This window comes from Brachyhypopomus gauderio, chromosome 14 (genome assembly GCF_052324685.1).
Source record: "Brachyhypopomus gauderio isolate BG-103 chromosome 14, BGAUD_0.2, whole genome shotgun sequence".
Lineage (NCBI taxonomy): Eukaryota > Metazoa > Chordata > Actinopteri > Gymnotiformes > Hypopomidae > Brachyhypopomus > Brachyhypopomus gauderio.
In genome coordinates this window covers 7,442,267-7,455,182 of record NC_135224.1, presented here as the reverse complement: position 1 = coordinate 7,455,182, position 12,916 = coordinate 7,442,267, and the positions used below count along the sequence as shown (strand labels likewise).

General features: G+C 46.2%; 1 protein-coding gene across 3 annotated transcripts in view; it reads left to right on the top strand.

Annotated features, from left to right (window-relative positions):
- nwd2 (NACHT and WD repeat domain containing 2) overlaps positions 1-12,916 on the top strand; it is a 42,119-nt gene that overhangs the window by 22,206 nt on the left and 6,997 nt on the right. For all 3 annotated transcript variants that reach the window (XM_076973188.1, XM_076973189.1, XM_076973190.1), the window contains 3 exons: positions 5,622-5,825; positions 9,503-9,653; positions 11,811-12,508. In XM_076973188.1, the coding sequence (XP_076829303.1) occupies positions 5,622-5,825; positions 9,503-9,653; positions 11,811-12,508 (1,053 nt within the window). The remainder of the gene's footprint in view (positions 1-5,621; positions 5,826-9,502; positions 9,654-11,810; positions 12,509-12,916) is intronic.

Genomic DNA, 12,916 nt, shown 5'->3' with positions numbered 1-12,916 from the left:
GGTCCCGTCTCTTCCTCTGCCTCCCTGCCCCCTCTCCTCTACCTCTCTTATCACGTCTGCCCTTCCTATAAACACACTTTTCTCTCTCACTCTCTCTCCCTCCCCCTCTCTCTCTCTTCCTCTTTCTCTCTTAATGAGCTCTATGAAATGTTTGGCCTCGGCATTAAATTGGGAACAAGTTCGTATTTAGTCAGCTGAAGCATGAACAGCCCCTGCCTGTTACCTAACACAATGACAGATTAGGATATTAAGGTTATTGACTGTAGGACGTCTTTCAATATAGGCCAGCTACTGTACATAATGCTGAGTAGAGTCTATTAGCTCCACTCCGCACTCGGTATCTAGTCCAAACCGAATCAATGAAACTTTACTGGCCGAGCACTTCTCTGGCTAAAACACGCAAGCATGTGTCCTTTCTCCAAGCTGCTTTCACAGAAGTCTTTTTCGGAGGCGTTCTGTTTGAGGCCGGGCCCAGCTCAGAGACACTGGGTACCCCAGCTAGCCGGCTTTAGCCAAAACATGCGCTTAATTGTGCCTTCCGAGATGGAGGTCGGAGCTCTGAGCTGTCAGGCGTGCACCTCCAAGCCCAGATGAGGTGGCCCAAAGCAGGCAAAGGTTCAAAGGAAACCCCTCTGGTCCTCCATTACTTGGACAGCCACCCAAGTAAGTGACCTATTTGCAGCTCTGTAAAGTGCCGGTCCATATTTGCGATACTTTAGGAAACAACAATCTAGGAACATTCCAACGCCATCCCCTGCAGGATAAAAACAGACTTCCCCCACACCCACATAGTGTGCTTTCATATACTCAAAGTGCCTGGAAACTGTGACAGCCGGCATGGTGGGCACGGTGGTGGTGTTGGCTGAGAGTGGCGTACTCTGGTTATTGGGAGCAGGAGGACAGGGTGAAGATGAGAGAGAGAGAGAGAGAGAGAGAGAGAGAGAGAGAGAGAGAAGGGGTTTACACGCTGACAGTTCTGGGTTGTGTGTGTCAGTTTGAGTCTCCTGGACACAGTCTCCAGGCAGATCGGAGCAGTTTAATATGACTGTGACAGGCTAAGAAAGAGAGGGAGAGAGACAGTGAGAGAGGGAGAAGAGAAGAGAAGAGAAGTGGCAGGATTAAAACAGTATCAGTGGTGCTGCTCCTCATCGAGGAGATTCTCTACTTTCTAAAGCAGTTTGAGGTGTACAACAGTTCTCACTGGCATCGAACCATTCAGAATTATTAGAAACACCTTTTGCTCGTCAGTAACATGTTCCTTAACACCCACATCCCTAAGAGATGATCTGAAGTTGTACGTTTCTCACAGGACTTGGCACTTTCGTCACACCCCCTCAAGTCCAGTGCAGGGATTCAGACTCTGTCCTTTCCCCACTTTCTCCAACAGCACCCTGAGGTTCCCGTAGCCTCTCAGCAAAGACACAAATACATCAAAGCCCTTGCTAGAGGAGAAATACTGCAGACACAGTCATAGAGCCCCCAGCAATGGGAGCGAGGGAGAGGGAGAGGGAGGGAGAGAGAGAGAGAGAGAGAGAGAGAAGAAGAAGAAAAAAAAACAGGGAGAAGAGAGTATATAGACAGAAATAGGCAGTAGGGAAAGCAGGTGGTTTAAGAGTGAGGCCAAGATCAAGGGAAACAGAGAGAGAAAGAGAGAAGAGATGGAGATGGGACTGAGTGAAGCAGAGAGACAGAGAGAGAGAGAGAGAGAGAATGGTGGGAGGATAGCTGACACTCCTAACCTCACTTCAGAGGGCAACTACACCGTATCATTGTGCATCATAACAAAAGAAATCCAGAACGTGAAGGAACTGCCTGCCAGCCCACACTATCACACACTCACAAGAACCGGTCTCGTAAGAAACCACAAGCAAACTTCGTTTGGCCCAGCTCAAGCAGAGACACCTACTGACTTATACGGAATAGCTTGTACATGACCTGCAGTCTACATACATGTACAGCTGTACAGTATGACAGGATTCAAACTGGACAAACTTCTCCATTATGCACACACACAGCACTGAGATGATTATTTTCAGTTTAAGTTATCCTGTCACAAGGCGAGTGGTACTGCAGCGATGTCTCTCACACACACACACACACACACACACACACACACACACACACACACACACACACACACACACACACACACACACACACACACACACACACACACAAACACACTGGTTGCCAAGGCCAAATGTTGCACCATAATGGTGCATGCCCCCAGCAGCAGAAAGCAATCAGGTGCTGAAGAAACGCACATGACCTCCCAGATGAAGCATGACAATGATCTATGTTTCCGTTTCCCTCTCAGACATAGTCTAGAGTTCCACATTCTTCTAAAGGTGTGTGTGTGTGTGTGTGTGTGTTTGTGTGTATGTGTGTGTGTTTGTGTGTATGTGTGTGTGTGTGTGTGTGTGTGTGTGTGTGTGTGTGTGTGTGTGTGTGTGTGTGTGTGTGTGTGTGTGTGTGTGCGCGCGCGCAATGCTGGTGTTTCTGTACAGTTGCCCCCTTCCAGTTTTCTTTCTTTTTCTGTGAATCTCCGTGTTTTCACAGAGGAGTGCAGTACTTGGGGCTCTCAGACCATTGTGGTACACACCTCACTGAGAGAGCAGTGACCCACTTCTTAAAATACACCCAACAGAAATGACACGCCGATGCTCTCCCTGCCTGTGCTCTCCCTGCCTGTGCTCCCTCTACCTGTGCTCCCTCTACCTGTGCTCCCTCTACCTGTGCTCTCTCTACCTGTGCTCTCTCTGCCTGTGCTCTCTCTACCTGTGCTCCCTCTACCTGTGCTACCTCTACCTGTGCTCTCCTCTGCCTGTGCTCCCTCTGCCAGTGCTCTCTCTACCTGTGCTTCTTTGGGCCAGGTTTGGTGAAGCTGCTTAATTTACTATATTAAAAGTAATAATAAACTACCATTAAATATTGTTGTTTGCATAAAAGGATGAGAGTCTGCTGTGCTTATGTCGAGAAGAATGTCTGGAATATTTTTACTTTAGCATACATTTAAAAAAAACAAAAACAGCTTGACCTTGGGCTCATGTTATACAGAGAGCTGGAAATATGAGTAAGGCAGCAGGCTATAGGATGAAACAGTGAGTAAGGCAGTATGCTATAGGATGAAACAGTGAGTAAGGCAGTATGCTATAGGATGAAACAGTGAGTAAGGCAGCAGGCTATAGGATGAAACAGTGAGTAAGGCAGTATGCTATAGGATGAAACAGTGAGTAAGGCAGTATGCTATAGGATGAAACAGTGAGTAAGGCAGCAGGCTATAGGATGAAACAGTGAGTAAGGCAGTATGCTATAGGATGAAACAGTGAGTAAGGCAGTATGCTATAGGATGAAACAATGAGTAAGGCAGCAGGCTATAGGATGAAACAGTGAGTAAGGCAGTATGCTATAGGATGAAACAGTGAGTAAGGCAGTATGCTATAGGATGAAACAGTGAGTAAGGCAGCAGGCTATAGGATGAAACAGTGAGTAAGGCAGCAGGCTATAGGATGAAACAGTGAGTAAGGCAGTATGCTATAGGATGAAACAGAAGACTGGTTCACTGATCATAGTCATACACTGAGCCATATCTGAACCTCACATCACGCATCGGAAACATTTGTTTGGAACAGAAAGTTGCTCATTGTGAAATGCGAAGACACAGAAATCTAAGCAATGTTATACATTGTTTAATTAATTTTTAGACTATCTACGTTATGATATAGCATCTAGAAAGAAACACGGATGGTTAATTGCACATTAACTAAAACAAAGCATATATAGCGGAGGGCATCCTCCCAAAACCTGGAGCCTAATGAGGATCAGTGTCCAAGCTTACGGCACACAGCAACCTGCAGACATTCACCCAGCTTCACCCAGCCCCTAAGCCAGGGTCCAGATGTAGGTAGACTAGACCTTATCTGATGTAGCCCCCAACACTGGAAATTGAAACCAACGATTTTATGCCATGTGCAAGGAATTGCTAGGGGCTAGTGTCCTAGACACCGATCTTTGTTTCTCTGTGTGGCAGGGGTGCGCTGAAGAAAAAGGATGTGTGCTTGTGTGTGTGTGTGTGTGTGTGTGTGTGTGTGTGTGTGTGTGTGTGTGTGTGTGTGTGTATTGTTAATAATGCTTATAATAACATTAGTATTAATGATTCTATGGAATCTGGGATATAATAAGAAAATGGTGTAATTTAAAGTTCCGTAGTGTTTGCTCTATCAAAGATCATCTGGAGTGATTTGCCTAAAAATATATTTTAATTGTTGAAATTTCCTCATGTTAGAACCTCCCTCATTTCTGTTGTTTTAGGTGTCGTTATAGCTGGGTGTTTTAGGTGTCGTTATAGCTGGGTGTTTTAGGTGTCGTTATAGCTGTTGTTTTAGGTGTCGTTATAGCTGGGTGTTTTAGGTGTCGTTATAGCTGGGTGTTTTAGGTATCGTTATAGCTGGGTGTTTTAGGTATCGTTATAGCTGGGTGTTTTAGGTGTCGTTATAGCTGTTGTTTTAGGTGTCGTTATAGCTGGTGTTTTAGGTGTCGTTATAGCTGGGTGTTTTAGGTGTCTTTATAGCTGGGTGTTTTAGGTGTCTTTATAGCTGGGTGTTTTAGGTGTCGTTATAGCTGGTGTTTTAGGTGTCGTTATAGCTGGGTGTTTTAGGTGTCGTTATAGCTGGGTGTTTTAGCATCATTTTAACCTCACTTTGCTCTTTGTTTTGTTCTGCCCCATCAAGCTGAAAGCGAGTGAGACAGAGGAAAGTTTTGTCAGCCCCTGCTGCTTTAATCTAGCTGGCCAAGCTCCAAATTCTTAATACCCCTCAGTACCACGTTGCAAGACATGGGTGATAAAGCTGCCAATGACAGCATGTCTGTTTCCTTGTGTGCACTTGTGTGTGTGAGAGAGAGAGAGAGAGAGAGAGAGGAGAGAGAGAGAGAGAGAGAGAGAGAGAGAGAGAGAGAACAGAAACCTATACCCATTACATATAGTACTGCATTCATAGTAGTCAGAAGGCAATAATGTTCAGACAGGCACTTTGATTTCTGGTAAAAAAAAAAAAAAAAAGAAAGAAAGAAAGAAAGAAAGAAAGGGAAATGTTCCACTTTATAGTCTTTTAGGCAATGTGCAATCTTGCATTCTACGGATCATACAGAATTTTTGTGCAGTACCCAGAATGCTTTTGGTTTTTTGTAGTTCCTGGAGGCTTGTATGTCATACAGTCTCAGTTCCATCACTACCATTGTGTTAGCTTATTACTGACAGACATGCTAGGATGGGCAAACCAATCCCTTCCTCATAACTCCTGTCTTCTCCAATGCTCTTGCCATCACTCTGAAGCTTTTGCATGTTTTTGATGGAATATGTGAACTTGATTTCCACGCTATTGTGTAAAGTGATGACAGATAGATGGAAAATTCTGCTAATCACAGTCGGCTTCAGTTTACTGTGAAATGTTGAGAGCTGTGTAGAAAAATAAAGGGAAGAAGAAGTGACAGTAGAACTGGCTAAACTGCTTGCCACTTAAGTTTGTTTGATGGTTGTTGAAATGTTTACTAATCAGTCTCTCTCTCTCTCTCTCTCTCTCTCTCTCTCTCTCTCTCTCTCTCTCTCTCTCTCTCTCTCTCAGGGGTTGGTGGGCGAGAAGTACGGCAGTATCCGGGTTCCAGGAGAGGTGGAGTCCGCAGAGTTCGAGATGATTCTCGATGCAGCAGTGGAAGCAGGTCTGGAAACCCGGATCCTGGAGGAGTGGTACTGCCGGGACGAGAACTCGGTACCGCCCGCATACTACCTCAAGCCCAAAACCGAGATGCTGAAGAATTATCAGAACTCGGTAAGGCTGGGGCAGGTCAGCAATGGAGATGCTTAATATAATTGATTTCCTGCTCATTTTTTTCAAGGCACACAGACTGCTGTCAGTCTGTCCTGTTCATACATAAGTAGCAAAAAAAAAATGCTTAGCAGGTCTGGGTCAAAAGGTCATGTACAGAGGTAGTACATAACTTCTGACCCTCTCATGGAATCCTCAGGATTCCTTGTGAAACAGGAGAGGGAGAAGAGAACAATATCTCACACCCCATGAGACAAGACGGGCACGGGAATGTCAGACGGGCTGGGCAAGCTTAGGAAAGGGAGGAGCAAACAATTTTGCCTGCATTTATTATGTTTTAATAATTATGCGGTTCTGTTCAGTGCACTCAGAGAGCACTTTCCCAAAGCACTTTCCCCCATTTGAGGACTTGACGTTCCAAGTTGCCAGCGTGCTATGGAGACCGCATGCAAAAATCAGGCACAGAAGAACACGTTAAGGAGAGAAGTTACTAGAGTTAGTGGAGACCAAGGTGTGAATTCCTGTCCTCCAATCAGACCCCAGTCCAAGAGAAACATGCTGAATACATGTCTAGTGTATACAACAAAAAAAAAACTTGTGAAAAGGCACCATCGCACATTCGTGTTTGAGCACAGTCCCATTTAAGATCTCCTCTCCAAACGTGCTGGAACTGAATGAACATGGGGTGGGGGGGACGTGAGTCTGGGCACTTAAGAAACATGAAGACATAATCACCGCGGCCATTTCACACCACTTCAATCTGGCTCGCACCGGTGTAACTCCGACGCCAAAATGCACCTGCTGCTCCCCCGGGAGGCTGTGAAGACTGAGGTAAATTAGAAGCTGCGTTCCCCAAGCGTGGGCGGGGCTTACAGTGAGCCTGGGCCGTCCCCCCGTGCAGGGGCGTGTCCTGTAAATGGCAGTGGATGTCAGGCCTCCAGTTTGACAGCTTTTACAGCAGAGCTCTGAAAATGGCCGACCCGGGAGAGGGAGCGGCTAGGCCATCGGGTTTATCAGGCTCATAAATTCAGTTTGTCTTTCATTAAACCTCAGCGAGAGTGCAGGACGTTTGCGCTCGCTGGTGGTCGTCTGGGATTTCTCCCTCGTTTTCTTTGGGTTTTTTTTTCCTCCTCTTTTTCTCCTTCTTTCTCTCTGGAATATGCAGTTACCTGCTTTTCAGCTCACACACACACACACACACACACACACACACACACATACACACACACATTCGCCATCTCTTTGCCCTTCTCGCTTCCTCTAGCAACCGTACACACCAGCAGGGCTGGGCAATCTTCCCACAAAGTCATATCATGATTCTTTTTACACAGTTGCGTTCCACAATTTGAATGTGCAATCTTTCTTCCAAATTTTTAATGTATTGATGAGCCCCTATGACACATGCGTGAGAGATCCCCTATGACAGACACACACGTGAGAGCCCCTATGACAGACACATGCGTGAGAGATCCCCTATGACAGACACACACGTGAGAGATCCCCTATGACAGACACACACGTGACAGAGCCCCTATGACAGACACACACGTGAGAGAGCCCCTATGACAGACACACACGTGAGAGCCCCTATGACAGACACACACGTGAGAGAGCCTCTATGACAGACACACACGTGAAAGCCCCTATGACAGACACACACGTAAGAGAGCCCCTATGACAGACACATACATGAGAGAGCCCCTATGACAGACACACACGTGAGAGAGCCCCTATGACAGACACATGCGTGAGAGTGCCCCTATGACAGACACATGCGTGAGAGTGCCCCTATGACAGACACATGCGTGAGAGTGCCCCTATGACAGACACATGCGTGAGAGAGCCCCTATGACAGACACACACATGAGAGAGCCCCTATGACAGACACACACGTGAAAGCCCCTATGACAGACACACACGTGAGAGAGCCCCTATGACAGACACACACGTGAGAGAGCCCCTATGACAGACACACACGTGAGAGAGCCCCTATGACAGACACACACATGAGAGAGCCCCTATGACAGACACACACGTGAAAACCCCTATGACAGACACACACGTGAGAGAGCCCCTATGACAGACACACACGTGAGAGAGCCCCTATGACAGACACATGCGTGAGAGAGCCCCTATGACAGACACATGCGTGAGAGTGCCCCTATGACAGACACATGCGTGAGAGTGCCCCTATGACAGACACACACGTGAGAGAGCCCCTATGACAGACACACACGTGAAAGCCCCTATGACAGACACACACGTGAGAGAGCCCCTATGACAGACACACGCGTGAGACAGCCCCTATGACAGACACATGCGTGAGAGTGCCCCTATGACAGACACACGCGTGAGAGTGCCCCTATGACAGACACATGCGTGAGAGTGCCCCTATGACAGACACACGTGAGAGTGCCCCTATGACAGACACATGCGTGAGAGTGCCCCTATGACAGACACATGCGTGAGACAGCCCCTATGACAGACACATGCGTGAGACAGCCCCTATGACAGACACATGCGTGAGAGTGCCCCTATGACAGACACACACGTGAGAGTGCCCCTATGACAGACACATGCATGAGAGTGCCCCTATGACAGACACACACGTGAGAGTGCCCCTATGACAGACACATGCGTGAGACAGCCCCTATGACAGACACATGCGTGAGAGTGCCCCTATGACAGACACACACGTGAGAGTGCCCCTATGACAGACACATGCATGAGAGTGCCCCTATGACAGACACACACGTGAGAGTGCCCCTATGACAGACACATGCGTGAGAGTGCCCCTATGACAGACACATGCGTGAGACAGCCGCTATGACAGACACATGCAATTTCGATTTGCTAGTCAGCACAGCCATCTGGTAGTCAGTCACTCGGCAAGCACGTTATTACCAGCTGTCAAAGTTTTTGTGGGACATTTTGGAAGTTTGTAACGGCAGAGAACATAAATTGTCACGATTGAAAAGTAGAGTTGCGCTTGTCTTCAAGTTAATCACAACATAACATCAGATCGCACACTTCTACACAAATCTTTCTCTGCTTCACCTACCCTGTCACACACACCCTCATATGCTCAGGACTGTGTCACGGTGCACATATAAACCGGGTCTTCACACGTGTCTGGGAGCTACTCTGCTGGACTAAATTGAGAAAATCAGCAGGGTTTGACTTTCTACCTGCACTCAGCAAAATCGCCCACTGACCTGGCCCTAAGCTTCCTGCTCCCCTCTCTCCTTGATCTGTCTCTCTCTCTTTCTCTCTCTCACTTTCACATTCCTGCCAAAACTGTAGGTTGGTTGCAAAGTGTTTCTGTTTATAAGTGTTCCGAAAACAAAAAGTCCTACATGCCATGACTATCATAAGGTTATGACTATATTTATAGTACCCATCAGGCATTGCCAAAAAAGGTTCCTGAGTGGCCCAAGGCCTGAATGTGCTACAAGAGAGCATGTAAAGACTATTTGGACCTTGATATACTGAAAACTAGCCCATCATTTTCAACAATTTCCTGACTGAGCCTTTAACAGACTTCTCTGAGTGTGAATCCAGACTCATTCTTGTCCAGAACAGGAAGAATATCTTGTGAAACAGACAATCGGCAGCACGATCCCGGTCAAGCCGGGGCTGATGTGCTCCTTGTCATTGGTCGTTTCTTTCTCCTGCTGCAGATGGAGTCGAGCAGTGCTGTGAAGTCTAAGAACGATAAGGCGTGGAGGGCAGTCTCCGACGAGATCAAGAACATCTTCAGAACAGCAGTCTTGCAGCTCCAGGAGAAAGGGACCATGAAGAGTGCACAGACGAAGAAATTCCTCTGTTCAGGTAGATGTCTGCTTAAGTCCCAGTAGAATGGGAAGAGGTCTCCACAATCAAAAACACACGTGTTCTTTACTGAAATGGGCGTACGTCATAGCAGAATGTGTCTTCACTGATGTGTGGTGGTGATTGATTGGTAATTGAATTAATACCAGACCTGTTACCATGGAAGGATGGGTGAGCGGACAGGAGGTGTGTTTCTCCCAAACAACGATTTCATAATTTCTTTTAAACGAAGGAATACATGTTTCGCCACATACTACTGTTACTACAAAAAAAAAATCCATTAAAAAAACCCTAACTTACTGTCTTGTTGAATTCTACTTTGGACCATTTGACCATTTATAATTTAAATAGCTCTAAGTTAAATTGTTCTGCAAGGATTAAACATGAGTTAGTTTAAATGTATTTGTATTGCAAATCACTTATGTTTCTTTGGTTTATGGCTTCAGGCAGAAGCAATGTTTTAAGATAAGAATAGATCATTTAAAAGCAAGCTGTCCCATTACCCTCCCTCTCTCCATAAAAAGATATTATGAGTGAGTTGAAGTTTATCTGCATAGGCAGTACAAATGTACAAATGGAGATCCAGCAAAACTAACTTAATCCAATAATCCAGTTAGGTCTCACTACCAAAGCCCCTGCTAAAACTGTGGGATGGTGATTGTACTCTATTGTATTGTAAGATTGTGTGTGTGTGTGTGTGTGTGTTGGGGGGGGGTGTGCGGGGGTGCACAGCACTGGAACAGCGAACCTGTGGGCTATACATAGTGAGTAGAGGGAACTGGGAACGGGTGCATGCAATGATGATAAGTTGTACGCCTATAGGGCTGGCTATAGTTCCATTGGTTCCTGACTACACTTCCATTGGTTCCTGACTACACTTCCATTGGTTCCTGACTACACTTCCATTGATTCCTGACTACACTTCCATTGGTTCCTGACTACACTTCCATTGGTTCCTGACTACACTTCTATTGGTTTCTGACTACACTTCCATTGGTTCCTGACTACACTTCCATTGGTTCCTGACTACACTTCCATTGGTTCCTGACTACACTTCCATTGGTTCCTGACTACACTTCCATTGGTTCCTGACTACACTTCCATTGGTTCCTGACTACACTTCCATTGGTTCCTGACTACACTTCCATTGGTTCCTGACTACACTTCCATTGGTTCCTGACTACACTTCTATTGGTTTCTGACTACACTTCCATTGGTTCCTGATTACACTTCCATTGGTTCCTGACTACACTTCTATTGGTTCCTGACTACACTTCCATTGGTTCCTGACTACACTTCTATTGGTTTCTGACTACACTTCCATTGGTTCCTGACTACACTTCCATTGGTTCCTGACTACACTTCTATTGGTTTCTGACTACACTTCCATTGGTTCCTGACTTATATTACTCACAATGAGCCAAAATGCTGAATTAGGCAATGAGCTAGCTGTCTCCTGACTTTAAATATTGTTACAATGACAAATGATTGAATAATTAAATAATATATTGTTTGTGTAAAGTGGTAAAAAGTGGTTTGTGTAAAGTGGAATAGCTTGAGCACTTTGCTCAAGGGCACAACAGAAGTAAACTTAAATTTAGCATTTCAGTACACTGTTAAGTACCTTGCAAATATATTTAAGTAATATGAATTTGCATCAGTGTGTTTTTAAATGACCACTAATACTGTAGTCCATAGGGCAATTAATTGACGTTGCGGCTTGTGAGTGAGTTTCAGCACTCTTCTCTGCCCGCTCACCCTCACACCCGTTTGGCATGCTGGGAGCTTGCAGTGCTGAGCTCCTGGGGTTGGCAGGCTATCAGAGGAACTCTCTCTTTTGAGGTCTTTGATAAGATGCAGCAATGCTGGATTAAGAGATCATATCGAACATGTTTTGCCTTAAAGGCGACCAAGGGAGACGCACATAATCACATGCTAAAGGCTGCCAAAACGCTTTCGTCTTATGACTTCAGATTGCGCATACGGTTTTACGAAAGCACACTGCAGTGATTTGAAATATCAAATAGTTCAAAAGTATCAATGAAAAGAGATTTGTAATTGAGATTTCTTGTAAGTAAACACATCTCTCTCCTTCTCTCTCTCTCTCTCTCTCTCTCTCTCTCTCTCTCTCTCTCTCTCTCTCTCTCTCTCTCTCAGCACTAGAGGATGAACTGGATTTTGCTTTAGGAAATCAGACTCCGGCCTTCCTGAAGAAGTGCGTGTGCTACATTCGCAAAATCTCCAACTTCGACCGCTTTGCCAAAATCCCAGAGATGACGCGCTATATGGACACTGTCATGAGTGGGGACCGCGTCACGAGTGGGGACCGGGTCACCAGTGGGGACCGCGTCACGAGTGGGGACCGCGTCACGAGTGGGGATCGGGTCACGAGTGGGGATCGCGTCACGAGTGGGGACCGCGTCATGAGGAACCAGGAAGCTTACGAGCGGCTCCTGAAAGTCCGAGATGAATTCATCCCCACGATAGTGGCGGCGTCCAACCTCCGCGTCTACTCCTCCGTCACCCACTGTGACATGAAGCTGGGCTACTCCCGGGAGGTGGAGAGCCACTACGTGGAAGGCCTGTGTAAGCAGTTCTATGAAGACATGGTGGACATCATTCAGGCCACCGTGCAGCAGAACTTTGACACGGAAACAGATCCGCTGTATGACGAGATCATACAGCATCTTTCGCTGTGCAAGATGTTTTCCTCCGTTTCTGTTTACAAGAGCGAGGCCCTGGACGTGGTGCAGGAGTATCTGTACCCCTCCAAAGGAGGGAGAATCATGCCCCTAGTGGTGTATGGCGGACCCTGTACAGGAAAGACATTGTTGCTTGCTGAGGTGGCTAAGCAGGTGAGAGATATGTGTGCCTACATGTGTGTTTGAAACAGAGCATGCCCTATAACACTGCGCTCTGTTTATTTGAGAGCCATCTGGACACCTACATGTATTAGGGTCACGTTGAGTGACAACGAGGTTGCATTTAGGCATATCCTGGATGTGAGCAAGTTGAATCAGTGATGCCTCACATTAAGGTTTGCATTAAAATTAAGTGATTAAGTGATTCTGCCATGCCTTGCCAGCCATTCAGCTTCAGCAGTTGAGTGTGCTTCTGTATACTATTGTATTTATACTCATTACAGCAGTAACAAGCACATTCACACGAAATAGAGAAATTATTCAGCTGTTTAATGCTGTCTTTGTGGAGCACAGAAATATTGTTCCGCTTTAAAAGCATAGACTTAGTGGGCTTTATGGAGA